Source organism: Hesperophylax consimilis, chromosome 8, assembly GCF_061612785.1.
Source record: "Hesperophylax consimilis isolate HC1 chromosome 8, BYU_Hcon_1.0, whole genome shotgun sequence".
Classification (NCBI taxonomy): Eukaryota; Metazoa; Arthropoda; class Insecta; order Trichoptera; family Limnephilidae; genus Hesperophylax; species Hesperophylax consimilis.
Genome location: NC_142843.1, coordinates 18,192,856 through 18,212,519, shown reverse-complemented (window position 1 = coordinate 18,212,519; position 19,664 = coordinate 18,192,856). Strand labels below are relative to the sequence as shown.

At 33.4% G+C, this 19,664-nt stretch overlaps 1 protein-coding gene across 1 annotated transcript; it reads left to right on the top strand.

Moving 5' to 3' along the window:
- Positions 1-4,511: 4,511 nt before the first annotated feature.
- LOC149421668 (late secretory pathway protein AVL9 homolog) lies at positions 4,512-19,329 on the top strand. The gene is made up of 7 exons (XM_089634983.1): positions 4,512-4,671; positions 7,744-7,941; positions 10,399-10,615; positions 13,346-13,535; positions 13,620-14,335; positions 14,426-14,609; positions 15,274-19,329. The coding sequence occupies exons 1-7, from the start codon at positions 4,603-4,605 to the stop codon at positions 15,734-15,736; spliced, it is 2,037 nt and encodes a 678-aa protein (XP_089491109.1). The 5' UTR covers positions 4,512-4,602; the 3' UTR covers positions 15,737-19,329.
- Positions 19,330-19,664: the final 335 nt, after the last annotated feature.

Here is a 19,664-nt window from a genome sequence, read left to right as displayed (position 1 = left end):
ATTTGTATTTCATTATATTAAAATGCTATAGAACTTACAATAATTTTTGAGAAAATAAAAATAATAAAATTAGCCAACCCACCAATTCTTTTATTTTTTATTACACTTCCCCATCCCTCACTCACTATGTAAATTTCATTTATGCCCAGTTTTGTCAGTTTTTTCTAAAGCTGAATAAAAAAACTTTTTTTCTTCATTTTAATCATCTCTTGGGTTTAGACCAAACAAGAGAATGCTCATTCTTCTTGTGGGCTCTGGCGAAATTTTCTTGGTGTGAACGCTTTTTATCAAAAAACTTAACTGCAAATCCCAAATCCGGTAAACAAAAGTTTGAGCTTGTTTCCAAAAATTAATATTTTGTTACACTATTTAGATAGACACTTTTACAAATGTGTTATAATTTACTCACTTCACTCAATTTTAGCTTCGCTACGCCAGGCGGTTTGTTTAAAAACGAACATCCAGATACTATGCAGAAAAAACCCAGAATGGACTACGTTGCAAACTTTTGCCTTACTTAACATTTTTTTTGCAAACTTAACTTTTCTGTGCAGTTTTGTTAAAACGAAACCACCTAGATCGTTAAGGGCCCCACAGATGACTCAATTTGGTTGAGCGGTTGTATCAATATGGTTTAATATCAATCAATATAGAGTTTAACATAAAGTTGAACCCTGTACAGATTGATGTGTTGTAGGTATATTGTAGAGGGTGTAGCTGTCAACTTGAATGGTTGCACTGCCCAGTGATGGCCCTTAACAAAACGACCCATGGCGTTAGTAAAAACCTCAAGGGCACTGTTTTAGGTATTATCAGAGCCAGTGGCGGCCAGCTAATATGTGCTCCCGAGCGCCGAACAACCAACAAGATTTCCGACATGACTAATCACAATACGAAACTCGGTTCGGTTATAATATCTCATTCAAAAGGTACCTACTTATTAAGCGCGCTTAACTTGCAGACCGAATTTGACTTGTGCCTATGTTCGTAGCAGTTCGTTTTCGTTTGCGATCCAAAATTTAACTGCTTTGTCGCATATTCTGTGGAACAGTCGAAAGCGTGGGTACATACCAGTTCATACTATTCTTTGCAAATAATACCATATCATGGACGGCGTTCGGGGTTTTACCACCACATCAGAAGGAACGGTTTATTCAGTAGAAAGTTAAACTAAAACGCGTATGTTTAATGTTATTGTCGATATCGTGGTTTCAATTTACCACCTGCTATTTTCAGCGAATGTTTCGCTTCTTGGATACAAGCATTTTAGATAAAACATGTCATTAAGAGATGAGTGATGGTCAGATTACTTATTATCAGTTTAGTCAGTACTCGCCGTTGCCGGGCACGGTCTGTTGAATTAAAAAATGTTCTTACTCTGCGAAAGTTTTAAAGTTTAATTGCAGGTTATATCGATCTTGTATATCAATTATTAATAGGGTTATCAATTGCAGGTTATACTAATTTATGATTACTTTTGTGTTTGTTCAAAGTATAAATTAAGAATGAGTTTGAATGTGGAATACATTAAGAACAATAGGTCGAGTTTTGAAAACAAAGTGATAATAAAAAATGCCTGTCCACCTAAAATCTGAACTGATAATAAAACAAGAGTGAAAATCTGGATCGAAGAAGTTTACTCGATCATTTAACAAAACAATGTATAACAAAGCTTCGTAGCTCTGTGCATGTGATCAATTGAATAGTTTATTTTGTTTTACGTGTTTAATTTACGATGTTGATTCAGTTTGGACAATCAGCGGTGTTACTGATGTAACTCACCTTTCTTAAAAAAACAAAAAACATAATTCTTGTCATTTACATTTACAAAAAGTTTTGAGCTTAAAGGTTTTAGGAAAAGTTGACATCAGAATGCAATTGGATTCTGGCTACCGTGCCTAAGTTAAACACCATAATGAGCTATTTAATAAAAATCGATACAGGTCAAATTTCCCAGAACATGATTTCAATGTTACGTTTAAAACGTATGACTTCCTAAATAAAGTTCAGTAAAAGTGAACTCTGTAGAATTTACGCCCGCGACGATTTTTCAAAAGCTAACGGCCCTTTATCAATTTTACAATTTTTTTATAGTACTTGTTTATTAGAAGACTTTCCCGAGACTGTGAAATTACTAAAACTTTTGTGCATCATTCATGACCTTTGGAATGACCTCAGTTGAAAGCTAAAGATGTTTCTTAACGTTAAAAAGAATAAAATCTTTTTTAAACACGTTGAGCCAGGACAGACTGATCGCACTATCAGTGTTAAGCATTGGTAGAGGTCTTCGCTAAACAAAAGGAGCAGAGAATAGAACTTCTTTATAAATAGGTATGTACCTTTATTTAATTTATTTTATGACTTAATGTTGTAATCCGGTGAACCCCCATATATTTTGACCACCGGCCGCCACTGATCAGAGCCTCAGCTCTTTGGCAAGTCACGCCCGAAGCTGACATGCCAAGTCAGACTGCTCCAATTCCACCTGCATAGGTGGAACCGAACACATAGGTGACCGGCCCTGGTACCGCCAGAGCATGCAACCGCCATTCAACTGTCCAACCAGTTGAATCGTCTGTAGCGCGGTTGAACCAACTTTACTCAGTTGTGAAAATTGTAAAATCACACGAAAGACACGAATTTTTGACATTGTATAAGGATTTAACTTGCTTGTGGGATACTACAAGCAAGATGTACTCTGATGGAGATGCCAGGAATTAAGCTTTTGTGATTCTTTTGGAGCAGTTAAAATGTATTGAAAAGGATAAAGATTAAAACTGTAAAAAACAAAAAAATATATTATTTATTTTTATTTATTAACGCCGATTATAGCGGCTTTTACAAAAGAATAACAATTGTTTTACATGAATACAGAATAATGAATACAGAATGCGCCCCTGAGGTGATATCTCACAAAAGCGGCGCTATACAAATTGTCCAATAAATAAATAAACACATAGATAAAAAAATATATAAATATAAAATACATAAAATAGAACAATAGAAATAGTAGTATCAACATAAAACAGTACAATGAGTAGGTTATTATAAATACAATACAACATATTATAAATCCCGTATATTATGTAATGAGTGTTAAGAAATTAATACTTTAAAACTGTATTTGATTATAGTCAATCTGAGAAGCGCTGATAGACAGTTTTAATTAATTAGTGTTTGTATGAGGTTAAACTAGCAATGTTTATAGGTTCATCCAAAACATATTTATTTCCAAGTACAGGCAGGCAATTCATTAAGGAATTGAGTTCTGCGTTAGATCCTGTATTGTTGCAATGATAGGGTAATTTGAAATGAACTGATCGACTAGGTACATGGAAACATATTAACGAAAGAAGTTCAGGGGAGTTCAACAGGTTGGTAACGATTTTAAATAAATAAAATAGGTCTGAACAAATTCTTCTTTCTTTTAATGTATCGAGTCCCAATAATTGTAACAGAGAGGGGTAACTAATGTTTTCGATGAATATTCCCAATTTAAAATTAATATAACGTAAAAATTTATGTTGGACTCGCTCAAGGGAATTCTCATGTACACTGTAGTAAGGACTCCAAATGGTGGTGTTAAATTCTAGTTGGCTTCTAACAAGTGAAGTGTAAAGTAATTTGACAGTTTTTCAATTTTTAAAATCCTTTGAAATCCGTAAGACAAATCCTAACATTTGTATTGCTTTACTGGTTATATTATTAATATGTTTAATGAATGTTAATTTAGTGTCAAATGTTATACCAAGGTCTCTTATTTCATCAACAGATAATAAGGTGTAATTATTGAGAAAGTAGGTAAACAACAATGGGTATTTTTTCTGTGGAATCTCATAAGTTGACATTTTTTTACACTAAGAGTTAATTTGTTTTTATGACACCAATCGTAAAAGCTATTAATATTTGATTGAAGTGTAAGACAGTCCTCGATATTGTCAATTATGAGTATTGCTTATCAAAGGGAGATGAAAAACGTAAATCACTTTTTTTCTCGTTTAATTTTTTTACTCATGTTTGTCTTTTTATTTTCGTGAATGATGTTACTAGAACTAGAGGGGTTACAAATGTTTGTATTTTTTATACAGTGGGAGGTATGTTGCGTGTGTTCCTTAAAGTACCAACTGACAAAATTGAGATGAAAAACGTAAATCACTTTTTTTCTCGTTTAATTTTTTTACTCATGTTTGTCTTTTTATTTTCGTGAACGATGTTACTAGAACTAGAGGGGTTACAAATGTTTGTATTTTTTATACAGTGGGAGGTATGTTGCGTGTGTTCCTTAAAGTACCAACTGACAAAATTGAACCAACCATCGTGTCGTCTATACACAACACTCAACAGTTGAGTCTGTAGGGGGGTTTTGGATCAGCTTTTATTACTATGGTTCAAATTTACCCCGTCTTCAAAAAATCTCTTTTGACAGCCATAAAATGTAGTTGATCAATATTTTTTATTTGTTGGCTTCTGTGGAAAACAAAGCAAAGAAAAACTAATAATTGTCAGCTGTCAGCAGTCAGAGTCAGTATTGTCGTGTTTGTTAAAATAATGATACCAGACATAAATTTGTTTGTATTTTCGTAAAAAGATATAAATGGAAACATGAGTACAATATCGCAGCCTATTCTTAACATAATAGTTGTTGGTTTCCATCATAAAAAGGGCTGTCAGGTGAGAAATCAAAAGTTCTACTAAATAATCGATAGCACCAAAATGCCATTTTCTACATGACCCATTCTTTCAATTAATATTATATTTGCACTAACAAAATATCAGACCATAAGCAGTGTATGAAATAAGTTACAAAGAGAAATATCGCAAATACCTACGTAAAACATTCCACCATGACTCAACAGGCTTCGATTCTGTTTATTATGGGGGGTTATGTTCATTATTATTGAACTGCGTTGAAGTATAATAATAGTTGTTTACTCAAGAAATTACAATAATATTTACTGTATGTTCTCAGGCGTAAAATATGTATCTGAAATTGAAAACTCTATTACTTTGTTTTCTATATTTTTTTTTTAATCTTTACAAACGACAACTAGTTTTGCCACTACCCCTGGATACAGATAATAAAAATAATCTGAAATATAAGTTTGTTGTTTATAAAATATAAGAAAGAAAGTTAAAGTTATTCAAAGAAAGTTAATTATTTGGGATCGCTGGCCAAGCATAATACGATTTTTTGTTTAAATTAAACCTTTTGATTCACCTTTTACTATAAAAGGAAAATATCCGGATTTTACAAAATTTTAGGTATACCAACATAAGAAAATGTCTTCAACAGAAATTATTTTGGCTGTCATCCCATACAGGGCCGCCGAGAGGGCACGTTAGCCAAGTCCGAAACTTGGGGCCCGGGCCTAAGGGGGGCCCGGGACGGGGCCCGGATATTTTACTAAAAAATGCCAATGACACTAGGAACGGACGTGGGCCGGGCGCCCAGGCCCGCACGCTCCGTAGGCCCAACTGTCAGAGCGTGTTCCGAAAAATCAGTACTTTTTTTATAAACCGGAAAGATGGGACATAATTTTATAGGTGAGAAAAAACAATGATTACATAGCCGAAAATCATTTTTAAAAAAAAGAACGTTTTCCACACGAATGACACAACCGAATAACGAGGCATACCAAAAATATTACATCTCATAAATATTTTTTTCCTTGATCCATCTTATTGATCATAAATCATTATAATGTACAACGTCTATATTAATAAATCCAATGTAATTCCAATGTAATTCCAATAAATCCAATGTAAAAAGTTAGATGGCAGACCCTGTACTTGTACTTGTAAATTATAATAATAATAAGAATATTATAAAATTTGATTTTGATAAAATCAGCACCATAACCATTATACCTCTAAAACACGTACCGACATCTAAATTGTACGGGGTTCTCTTCACATCTGTCAAAAATTCAAACCAAATGAAAAGTTCGCAGAGAACAAACAATAAATCTAGTGAACTAATTCAAAAATTCGCCTGAAATCAAAGTGATGCCATATAAAAAAATTGAATCAGTGTGGAATTTTACAAAATTAATAGGAACATTTTTAGTAGACGGGACATTTTCATGTAGTGACGACACGAGCCCAAATAATGGATTTATTTATTTAAAAATAAAAATAAATGTACATTTCTACAAAATTTTACTAACATTTTCGTAATCTTAGTAAAAAGATCTATCCACACGATTTTTACCAAGTCGTTATGAAATCCATGCAAGTGGCCTGAATTGTAAATGGTGATGGCGATTTTTCTGGAAATTTTAGGCCGGATTCTTCCCAAAAAAGATATCTTTTTGCCAATTTTCTTTTGGGTATATTCGGCATGTCTATTGAAGTTTAGTTTGGAATCTAATATAACTCCTAAGTATTTGATTTCAGTAACATTTTCAATAATTTCACCATCAATTTTAATTTTGCTTTCACTGAATGTCTTCTTATTTCCAATCACCATACATTTTGTTTTTAATTTAAGCTTATTTATTTATAGCCATCTTGATACATCATCTAGTTCATTATTTAAAATATTTATTAGTTCTTTATAGTTATCTCCAATTAAGTATATAAGTGTATCATCGGCAAATAGTCGTACTTTGCATTTTGAAAATATTTTCACCATGTCATTAATATAGACTTATAGAGCATGAACAATAGGGGGCCAAGGATCGATCACTGCGGTACTCCTAATTTATTTTCCATTGGATTTGAAAATTGATTATTTATTTTTGTTACCTGTTTTCTGTCTTTCAAATATAATAATTTAATTTAGCCTCAAGATATCTTGATTAACGAAGAATATGTAAATACACACAAACAAGAAACACAAGTATTTTATTTTGAGTATTCACCATAACTTTTTAAACATTTCCATTGAATAATTATGCTAAATTCGAATGATTGGTATAATGGTATAAGAAAAGGTAATGAAGTAGTATTCCTAGCAGTAGCAGGTAAGCATGAACTTATTAATTGTTATCTCACCCCCCCCCCCGGTAAGTTGTTGGGAGGGGGCCCGGTATAGTCTACTAGACTTTGGGCCCAGATTAGCTGTCGGCGGCCCTGATCCCATACAATCCCGTATAACGAAAGCGAATGTTCATTTTACATAATTATATTATTAAAATTAGAATGTTTCAAAAATTAGAAATTTCCCAAATGCAGATTGATTAATTATTTCTTATATTTTGTAAACAACAACCTTACATTTCAGATTTAAAATTATTTTTATTTTCTGTATCCTGATAACGACACGGGTAGTGGTGAGACTAGTTGTTGTATGTAAAGTTTTATTAAAAACACGAAAACTTGCACAAAGTAATAGAGTTTTCATTTTAACAAAAATGTTCTGATAGCAAATCATTTATCATTGTGAAATTACAAACTTAAAAACCTCCATTCTTACAGTTTTTTGTGCAACCCGACAACTTAATTTCGTTGTCGGGTGGCGACCCACCATTTGGGAAGCACTGCCCTCGAGAGATTGATTAAATAATATATAATTAAAAATAGGAAATTGCAACGTGGTATTGAATTAAGGCCAGGCGCACACGGGTATCAAGGCAACAGTTTCGTCACTATTTCAAAATCCCACATGTGGCGATGTGACGATTAGGATGACTTTTTACGCATTTTGAAACAGTTCTGTTGCCATGACATGTCACCCGTGCGCGCCTGGCAAAACTCTATGAAAATGACGCAGATGTCTAGATTTTAACATAATGTTCTCAGATAGAGTATGCCTACCCGGAGCTATCGCCGGTCAATCCTCACGAGCTTCCTTCGGCATGGCGCCACCTGCCCGCCCTGGCCCTACCTGATGGATCCCACAACTTCCACAGTGACACCGTCTACTTCCACCTTCCCGGATTAACTCAACCGGCACATACAGTTTTCGCTGTGTCATGCTTCAGGCAAATACCTTTAGAGGTGAGATTAAACTGATTGCTGAACTGAATAAACATATTTTAAAATAAAAATTTTAATATTTACTCCATTAGATAAGTCTTCAGGGGAAGCCAGAACCAATTTGAGGAAAACAAATTGAACGGATCAAACAAACATTGGGCCTGACTTAAGGAAAGGGTATCGGACGGCAGAGCTTTCCGATGTGATTGCTTCAGCTAGTACGGATGAAATCACTAGTCTGTAGGCAGGTCTGCACCAGACTGTGATATTGTGTCAAAGTTGAACATCAAGGTCCCTGAGCTGTTTTCGCCAAGTGTCGCCTTTAGACTTCATCAATTCTGTTGAGGAATGGATAAAGCGGTTGACTACGTGCTTTCTAATCAGGCTACCACCACCCACACCCTTTTCTGCATTACTATGTCATAATGCAATATATTATTAGTCACTCGGCATATACATCTTTATCTGTAACAAGCCATGCAACTACTAAGATAGATTAAAAACACTCTACAACCATCCATACTGATTTGAAAGAAAACCAATGTCTCCCATTTACATAACACTTTTCGAATCCTGGACCTCAGACAAGCCAATAGAATTGACTTCTTATCTGTTAAAGAAAATATTTCAATATTTGAAATTATTTTATCAATCTCAGACATGAATCACAATTGGATTTATTTAAATGACAAAAGTTGTTGTAGTTTTTTTTTTCAATTATTACTTCAAGTGTCAAGGTATCATTTAAAATAATTTATTTATTTTAAATTAATGGCACAAGTGCCATTTACACACATGAAAGTTATTGATAGTCATAATGGAATGAAAGGAAAAAATATAAGATTATATTAGTTAACATGTGGTCAACGAATGCCCGCTTCATTCATTCCCCGGCGGGATTGATGAGGTTCACATGGCGACGCCTGACGCCCTAGTATGGCTCGCAGACCTAGATGTCCCTCTCTGACCCCCCCACCATACGAAAGAAGAAGAAGTTAACAAGAAAAAAGAATACACATCAGTACAAAGTTATTAAAAGAAACAAAAATAAACTGGTTATGCAGTGATCTCATTAATATATGCACTGCTAAAATTTTTAATCAGTACAGTTTTATATTTCAATAGAGGGATATTAAAAACATCAGCTATGATTGCTACAATAATGCATACTAGGAAAACTTGATTTAATGGTTGGAACATGAAAGTGAATCAACAATAATATATCAGGGCTATCAAACTGATAATTTAAAATTTTATATTAAAAAAATTCTTCTGTCACTTAACTTCAACAATTTCAATGAATGTAATAAAAAATCTATTGATTCTAAAGGAATTCTTAGTCTAAAATAAATAATCTCAAAGTTTTGCATTGGACTCTTTCAATGATATTAATATGAAAAAGATAGGTGACCAAATTATAGAGTTATATTCTAGAATGCTTCTAACGATAGATGTGTACAGAATTTTTGTGAATATTTTTTAAATTGTGGGAAATCCTTAATATAAAACCCAACATTTTCATAGCCCTGTTAGAAATAAAAGTTATATGAGATAGAAAGCAGAGTTTTTTGTAAAAAATGATGCCTAGGTCAAGTATTTTGACTACAGAGAAATATTATGATTTACATTTAATATTAGATTATGAAGCTGGAAGGAGAATTTGTATATAAATTTTATTTATGGAATAAATTATATTATATGGAAGATTGGAGTTGCTTTCTATCTTAGAAGAGATAAAATGTTGAACGGAGGGGAGGATATTTTATTTATGGAATAAATTATATTAAATGGAAGATTGGAGTTGCATTCACTCTTAAAAAAACTAACTAACTAACCATCACGCCTTTTCCCCGCAGAGGTAGGCAGAGAGGACGGACAGCCAAACAACTCGGTCTTGGCACATACTTCTTGCTTCATACATCGTCTCATACATACTTTTCTATTATTCTTACTCTTAATAAGGCCCGACTTGAGTATCTGATTCACTTGATCGTGCCATGTCTTCCTCGGCCGTCCCCAACTTCTGCTACCATTCACATTTGCATCATATACCCTCCTTACACTCCTGTCTTCGCTCATTCGCTCAACATGCCCAAACCATTTAAGCGTCCCTTTCTTAATCTTACTCTTTACGCTTACATCAGCCTTGCACTCTTGCGGATCTCCACATTTCTCACACGATCATACATGGTTTCACCACACATACGACAGTAAAATTAAATTAAATGGAGTGGAGGCAATTTTATTAATGGAATAAATTATATTATATGGAAAATTGGAGTTGCTTCCAGTCTCAGAAGAGATAAAATGTTGAATGGAGGGGAGGCAATTTTATTTATGGAATAAATTATATATATATGAGTCTAAAACGATTAATAAAATATAACTTTCATACTTTGATAGAATAGATTTTCAACCCATAATATGAGTAGATAATTTATTTAATATTGAATCTTTTGACTAAAATGTCTGTTTCAGCAAGTAACGCAACGTACATCAGACATGACGCGCAGCTCTGTCCAAAAGAGTGTCTGTGTGATATCACGCGAACCTCTCTTTGGACGCCTTGCCGTAAAGCTGGAACTTGTAGCGAGAGCCTGGTTCAGACGAGGGGATTTTTGTAGTACTCAACTATTGGAAGATACTTACAAACATCTTAACGGATGTCCAGCTCTTACTGAACAAGTATTAGAAGGTCAGTGCTACATGCTTTTATTCCAAAATTATTGCTACTGGTTGACATAAATCACTTTGATGTCTATTTTTTTTGTAATTACCGTTGAATATTGAATCAAATTTAGGAGTACTGACTTAAGCTGTTTGGCAGTGCTTTCCCTTAGGAGACTAAGGACGGGTTGTTTCGGAGAACTTGAACAATTCTTCAAATTTCAAAGTTAATTTTCAAGTTCTGTGAAAGATATTTTTAAGTTCTGTTTTTATTTCAGTTCTGTCAAGCAACTAGCCTATAATTATATAATAACAGAATTTGAATAGGACTTTCACAGAACCCTATAATGAATGTTGAAATTTGATGAATTGTTCAAATTCTCCGAAACAACCCGTCCTAAGACTTCCTACATACAAAGGTCAAACTATCATTGGTACGAATTAGTGCTCTTAAGAGCAAATTTATCCCTCTCTTAGCTCAAGAGATGATAGAACCCTTGAAATCCCCATCCACTAATCTATGTACATTCACATATTTCTTTACACTTCAAGCATTTTATCTCTGGAACGAGTTGCCCTCCGACGTACGGAATGCTCCCTCAAGGCCTATTTTCAAGACCAAAATTAAAATATTCTTTTGTTTCTTTTTTTTTTATTGTCTCACTTTAATCCCTTCCCTTTCACATCCTGCTTGAAGACATTTATTTTATATTTACGTTTATAGTGAGAAACTCCAGTCAACTTCTTTTATTATATTCTTTTTACAATATTCATTGTCTAACTTACATTTTAAATTTTTAACCCTCTCGAACACGAGATACTCATATGAGGCCCCAAAATCAGTCATCTTTGACAAGTTGCCATTTCATAATTCCAATGATATTTTCAAAAACAACTGTGCCATAGACCACTTTAGACCTTGCTTGAGATTCATTGATATTTCAAAAACTCACCACTGTATGAAAAAATTATCCCAATTTGATTTTAAATGTCATTGTCAAAGTTTTTGATGTTTTTTCTTCGATTTCTGTTTATCCTTTTTATCAACATACAGTAAAGTATTGAAATTCGACCATTGTTAACTGTAACTAAATATATTTATGTTCTCTCTATTTGCGTCTTATGTGTGAAACTATTAGGCCATTATTTTTTTTTTTGGTTTTATATTGATATCTTTGCAAAAACCATTCAGCCTCATACGAGGGCTATGTTTTCCAAGGAATGCCAACATCAACCAATAATATGCAGTGGCCTTTGTGTATAAACTTATTTCGTTTATAGTATTTTGATGTAGAATTGATAAATATTTGAGGATAACTTATTTTTAATTATATTCTAAATAATTTCTACAATACAGTTCTAAAATTAGTTTTTGAATTTGTAAGGATTGTAATCTCGATGAAAATCCAATCTCTTCCTGATGGTTCTGATGATGAAAATTTTTCTGTACCGGAAAACCTATGTGAAATAGTGCACAAAAAAATTGTCTTTTTTACTTTCATTTTTTCACCACCATCGAAAATTTGCAGAGTGATTTCATATGCAAGCGTCAGCTATAATACGCACAAACAGGTTACGTGGTGCGGCCACTAAATTAAATTAAACTAAATAAATTAAGTGAATACATCGAGGTTCTTAAATTTCTCTGGCAATGTCCCGATCCAATGTAACAGTGACTCGATGGATTGACAGTAATCTTGTCAGTCAATCTCTAAAGTTAAGAGGTGGTCCACGCAAGGTATGGCTAAGATAGGCATATATAGGCCATTTTATGTTGAAATATATAACAAAAACATGGGAGGAGTTAATCTGATGGACCAAAAGATAACACCTTCTCAATGTGGCAATAGTAAACTATTAGATTTTATGGCAAATGAACTGCAATAACGAGCTGTTAGACTATTAGAATTCAAATTATCTCTTGTTTCATCTCTCACATACACTGGATGCAGTCATTCAGTCAAAAAAGGTAATCCAACATCCTTCAGCCCAATAAATAGGTGGCAAGAAAAGAGTGAGAATATAGGCTCACTGAAAAAGTTCAGCTTAGACAAGATAGAGGGGCTCATCGGCTGAAAAAAACTGACAAGCTATACTATGCTTTCAAATATGATCTAAAGTGTTGCAAAAGAAGAAAATATATCTTTTTCCCTAGTGTTTTGAAGATTTTCATGCACGATTTCACACGAAAATTTTTTTGTGTATGAAATTTTTTTTATTCCATTTCTTAAATACGCCTTTACCTTAAAAAAAATCATAAAGAATTTAGATCCTCAAATATGTTATTTACTTGAAAGTTACATTAAATTATTTTGTATGGCAAAGTTATAACCTCCTGTACCATTTGATCACTAAGCCTCAAATGGGGCCCATATACCACTTTGTAATAATGGTAAAAATATTTCGCAACTTCTCTACCTATTTAAGCATAATTCATGTTCGAGAGGGTTAACTGTTTTTAAAAAGGGTTATACATTGCGATGTTAATCAACTTTCAACTGTAATCACAGCAAAACTATCAGCACTAGACAATAACCGCCTAAGTGATTTATGGTTTAGGTGAAGTTAAAAATAATAAAAAAATCATTTAAAATTTTGTTGAAAAAATTGAACTCCATAACTCTGATATTTTAGTCATAATGTGAATTTATTGATGGCAGTATAAATTCGCTTAGTTAAAATGATTCGATTTTATTATTATTATTTTTTTTAATATGTTCTTATGTGTGTTGTTATGAACTAGATGTTGTATTTCCAGGTTTATCTGTAACAAATTTAGTAGAAACTTGGAGACATAAAGCTGTTCTCCTATTCAAACTGTTATTACTGCAAAGAAAGGTAGTCTTACACGGCTCCCCTGCGGGACCTGTCAGCTCGTCCCTCCTCACTCTACTCTCTCTCCATCCTGATTGTATACAAAAAGGTTTATATCAGTCTGCCAACATCATGTAAGTCTTCAAATCATTGTAAAATTCTATATTTCGGTAAAAACATTTCACATCCTAAATTTAAAAATGCATTTGTTTTTTCAGACTTTCTCGGCCCATGTCTCCAGCTCCTTTGTCCATTCCAGCCAATGAAACTCTGACTTCAAACGCTCAAGTCAATGAAATTGAAGTGCAAGAGAATGGTAGCTTTCTCGAAATTGAGCAAATATTTTTTGGAAAAGAAGAATTATGCATGGAAGGAGACAATTGCAACGACCTATTGATCGACAGAATAGATGAGAGGTTAAATGTAGACGATTCAATAATAGTGGGAGAAAGAGAAAAGAGTCACAGCGTTGGAGAGAAATACAAGCCTGTTAAGACTATTCCAGAGTCACATTCCACTCCTTCCATGGTTAGAGAAATGAGCGTCAATGGTTTGGCTCACTTAGCGGGTGATGCAGAGTTTTCTGAATTCGGTCTCCCTCTGAAATTATTTTCCGAGGGTTATCTCTGCCTTCCCTACCTCTCCCTTCAATACATGGATCTTTTATCAGACCCGGCAGTTAAAGGATTCCTGATTGGCGCATCCAATGTTCTTTTTAAGCAAAAGAGACAACTGTTTGATGTTTTAGTTGAAACAAGTGATTTGAGAATTGAAACAGCCGACTTTGCTCTAAGGAGACAACTACAGCTGAGTACAGAAGATCTGAGATTTGCTGATCATTTAGTGAGGCATGCAGCATTGCAGGGGGATGCTTGGATACGTGATCAATTTGCAGGATATGTTCTTTGTCTATTGAGAACTTCTCTTCTACCGGGTAAACAAACAATCACTTCCCTGTCTATTAAAAATGATACTTTTGATTTCAATGTATGTATGTCAATAATATTATTGATTGTATTCACAGAGGGGAGCAGAGAAATAGATAACTTCAATGCTTCATTTTTGAGTGCTTTCAAAGCTACAGAGGCGTATCAAGACTGGGTAGTGACTGCAGAACGGGGAGTTGATGATCTCTTCACTAATATGCCCGCAGGACATCCCTTTGCTGGCCAACTCTCGGTTACCGATATGAAACTACGATTAGCGCAGTGAGTACAAAATTTTGACAGATTTAATCATTTACTTAAATGCTTTTCTGCAATGATCTATAACCACTCGAGTGCCAAATTTACAGTATCCAAAATTTGGGTATCTGTAGATAGAAGATTTTCATGGAAAGATGCCACTAATGTTCTTCCCGTGTAACCGTTTACCAATGTGGACCAATCCAAGAACATAAATTTAAAAATATTTTTTTAAACTAAAATTGAACTCTCTGTTTACATGTAAAAATTGCATTTTTTAATCTGTCTGAGAAGTTCCAATAGACCATAGATTATACAGAAATAGAATTATACAATATTGCCCTAAATAAGTACATAAAATGTAGGGAACATACAGAATTCACGCTTTTATAAATTTAATGATTTTAAATTTTTTTATTTATATGGGATAGATGGTGAAATGTAGGTGGATCGATTGGTTTTAAACCACATCAAGCAGTTTATATGTTTCCATTAAATTAATACATATTTGAAGGTATGATTTGAGAATGAGACGACTGAACAGACCAAACGTTTTGAAATCCCTCATGCTCTGTGGTTTTTTTTTTAAATGTGTTAACGCTTGAATGGTTAAAAGATTTTTAAATCCAATCTTGATCGAAGAGTATGTTAGTAAGTATTTTTATTTAGGTTTTATTTGTCTTTACAGCACTATGTCCAGTACGGAGAGTGGCAGGAAAGTAACCCAAGCTGTGGTTAGTACCGGGCGTGCCGTCGCATCCACCTCTCGAGTAGTAGGCGGGGCCCTTTCCCAGGCCAAGGGAGCCCTGTCTGTCTGGTGGAGCACTCTCACTACACCGTCCCCTGTCGGAGAAAATCCTCCTTCAACCGATCCAGATTTTGAAGTCTTAGAAGCTGTCCCCCAAGAGAATAAAACCATTGAAGATGCTGTTAATAATGTGGAATCTCTCTCTGTTGCCAGTAATTGCAACAAGTTAGTTAATGAAAAGGCAGAAACTATTACAATTCATTGTGCTGCTGATGTCGTAGAATCTGATGCTGAGGAAGCCGTTGAAAATATGCTGAGTAATTTAAATTCTAATCAGGCAGATACAATCAGAATAGGAAATAAACCCATTTCTGATACAGTCAATATAGCCACTCTTAAATAGTGATCTTATTTTGTGGTATTACAATTATATAATTTGACTTGTCAAGTGACTTTTGTGATTTTTTTATACATAGGCATTAGGTAAATAATGTTAACTATTAAAAATTAGTTCTTACTGATGTTAATCAATTGAGATTTCCAATATTTCAGTAGACGTAGAATAATTCTCCATTCATGATTTATCTTAAACTTTCTACATGCATACTGATATAATATGTAATAATATCAGAATACTAATTTTCTACTGCATTTTAGTCTAACTTTAATAAGGATAGAAAATATTGGCAAAGGGTTAAACACTGTTATACAATTTGCTAAAATTATGCTTTGTCATTCGGGTTACATACATTAAGTTGATACAGTTATTTCTACCAAGATTAGGTACATTAATTTTTTGTTGATGTGCAACCAACATGTTTCGACTTTCTGTGTTCGAGAAGTAGTGTTCTAAGGAAATATAAATTAGCTTCATACATAAGTTTATGTAAATTATTAATTATTATGGCCACCAGTCAATTTTTCCCTAGCCATCCTCTCTTTACGAAAGCATTTTTATACACACAGTGGAACTCTCTTGTAAGGTTCTTCAAGGGTTTAAAAATAAACTACTTAGGGGTCGTTTTCACGTGCAGGTTCATAATTCTTTTCTGCAGATATTAAATTCTGTTACACTTTAAAACGTTGCTAAAAGAAGAAAAATACATTAAATCATTCAAGAATTTATACAGAAAAGGTGCAAAAAAAAATTATGCAATACCTTTACATGCGAGAGTTTGGTGTTTGTTTGTTGCAATGGTACATAAACTGGTTAATGGACACATTTGCAATCCTGATGTTCTGGAAAGCAATACGTTTTACGTCCCCGGTAACTTCGCCAGAGCTAGGCAGCACAGGCTTTTAATTTTTCCAAGAGGCAGGATAAACCTACCAATGATCGTGCCTTTGGGGAGAATGACCACGCTTCTAAATCAACTTATTTCAGTCAAAAGTCAATGAATTCAAGATTACAATAAGTATTTGTTTTAACACGAGGCTGCATCGCAACTGATATAATTAATGTATGTAATTTAACGCATTTGATACAGACTACTCATTGTTTAAATCATCAATACACACATGTTACATACTTACTTCGATTATTTGTTATTACTGCTACTTTATACAGGGTGTCCGGGGCCACTAACTTCGGGAGGTGATTCTACACGATGGTAGAAGTAAAAAAGAAATTTTTTTTTTCGAAATTCCAACTTTTTTTACCCATACTAAAATATTTTTTCATAGAAGGATATTTATTTTCCCATTTTAATTTAATTTCCCTTTTTTACTTTTAACCTTAAAACCTTGGAATATCGAAAAAAGTTATTTATCTTTTCTTTTTCTAAAATCAAAGTTAGTGCACTTTACCCCCGGACCCCTAATTGAAAATATTTTCAGATACGAAAGAAGCTGTCATTCGACATCTATTTTGCATCTTAATCCATCAAAATAAGATTTATTTTAGTTTAAAGGGGGTGACAGATTACGCTATAAGTTCAAAGTGTTTTTATATAACTCCATATTGCTCGCCATACAATCCCATATAGACCTGTCACACCTAAAAAGATGATGTGTTGTAAGTGTTGGCGTTATGACGATGAGCGTTGTGATCTGTTAGCCAGGCGACATTTGAAAATTACGCAACCCCGTCTCCTACCTACCGCAGTAGAAGGGATCAAAACAATTTACGGAGTGCCGTAATTACGCAGCTGTCATCTGTCAAAGTGACAGATCCCATACAAAGAAATAATATTCCACGACAGTTCCCCAATTGATCTGACCCCTTCTCCTGAGTGAGATTATAGCATAGTGTGTCACCCCAACATATAAAACGTACATGCCACGCCCAAATTATGCACGCATAATATAGCATAATGTGTCTAAGGCTTTAGTCTGTGGGTAAATCTGTTACTATTACGATTAGTGTTATTATTATCAGCCTTTTTTTATCATCAAACTGTAAAATATTGTTTTAGCTCTATCTGACTTTATACTCCCTGTATATTAACAAAGCAAGGTCTGAAGTTAATGTGCAATTTTTGCAGGATTATATGTTTTTCACGGTGATTATATTATTTATTTATTATTATAACTTGACTAGCCATAGAATTATAAAAGAGTAAATTATGAAAAAGTTAATGCTATGTAGATTTTATATTTGAGATTGTAAATTTAAACAGGGTTTAAATAATTTTTTGCTCCTTTTTATTGTGTTTTTATTTAGCAGTACAACTTAAATTTGTGATATCAAAATATTTATTTTCACATTATTTTAATTTAGGTTCACATCTCATTGTAATTTTAAAAGAAACATCTGTCTTCGCACATGTTTATTGACTTGTTTACAAAAGTTGGTATGCTGTACCAAATGTTTTGTTTCTTAATTGATTTTTATATTTTTGTTTTGTTTATTATTTTGCACAAGGCCACTATTATAACAAAACCGACTTATAGACACGATTAGATCAGAAGGGCATATGTGCAAAGGCCTGCCCAGAAACACGGCACTGTCAATACTTAACCTGTTCTACACGGATGTCGCTACAGTTGAGTTGCGAGTGGCCGTGCCCTGTATGTGAATGTCTCGACAAATAACTTGCGAATACGTATCATTGAATAAGTGCCGCGTACAGGGGTACCTAGCATCAAAACGTCACGCTTTTAAAGAGTTAATATTACATAATATACTGACTTATAGGCGGAGAGTTTAAAACCTATTTATGTTAAAAAAATATTTTTTTATCGTAGTCTAGTCTAATGTTCAAGTCTAATAAAACTAAATTATGTTGGTTATGGTGATTGATGACCTGGTCTTAAGAATTTTCAACTTAACTTATCGAACCATCCAAATACATGTGACTGGGTGAAGATTTAAATATATGATGAATTTTCAGTTTGCCAGTTTTGTTTAGAAGATTAAGGAGGTATTTAATATTTCATCATTTTTATTGCAGCAACGTAGAATAAAGAAGAACACAAGAAATGCAATGTGGGCTGGTTTCTTGCTCCAAAAGTATGACCATTCTTTGCTTAAATTTCTAATATAAAAAATTGTATTATCATCATTGTGATATTTTCATTTCGATCAAATAGAATGGCGATATGCGATGTCAGGCAGTGTAAGAGACAGAGCGCACCAGTTTCCATTTAAATACGCATTTCTAGTTTTATCTATTCGGTGCGCAGTAAGTAAAACATCGCAAAAATAATGTTTTGTGAATTGATTTTCAGTGCCTATATCATTTATTGAATCAGGCAAATATATTATTACTTTTTACGAGAATTCACCCTACCCAATCACCAACTCACTGAACTACCTAAAAATATAGTAATATATTATTCAGTTAGGTACTATTTATTAATATAAATTGTTTTTTTAAACCTGTCTCGATTTTTATTTAAGTTTTTTCTATTATAAGTTTGTTCTATACTTTATTTTTATGTTATTCCTTTTCAAAGTCTTGCCTGTTTTTAAATTAATTAGGTATTATGAAGGTAATAATGAAATATTGCATAAGGTTTCATGTAACACAATACAACTATATTATTGAAACTGTAATATCTCTATCAACAACTGTATTATTGGAAAATAAAACTTTTGACATATTGGTTTGTGTTTTTCATTAATTCCACATGATTTGGGTTTTTTACTACAACAAGAATTTTTTTATTACTATCTTTTTTGTCTTTTTACATGAATAACTCTAAGCATGTGTGGAACTTTTTATTACCAAATGATTTGTCAGCAATTATTCTTTTTCATTTAAAAAAAAAACAAAGAAGATGCAGGGACAGTCAGTCAACGGACTAATTGTAACCTATGGATATAGGTGTCCGGGGGTAAAGTGCGCTAACTATGGTGAGCGATTCTACACGGTAGTACAAGTAAAAAA

Coding starts and splice junctions, on each gene's coding strand:
- LOC149421668 (XM_089634983.1), top strand. CDS start 4,603: ATGAGTACAATATCGCAGCCTATTCTTAACATAATAGTTGTTGGTTTC. Junction 7,942..10,398: donor TCAGGCAAATACCTTTAGAG/GTGAGATTAAAC, acceptor TGTCTGTTTCAG/CAAGTAACGCAACGTACATC. Junction 14,610..15,273: donor ATGAAACTACGATTAGCGCA/GTGAGTACAAAA, acceptor TTGTCTTTACAG/CACTATGTCCAGTACGGAGA.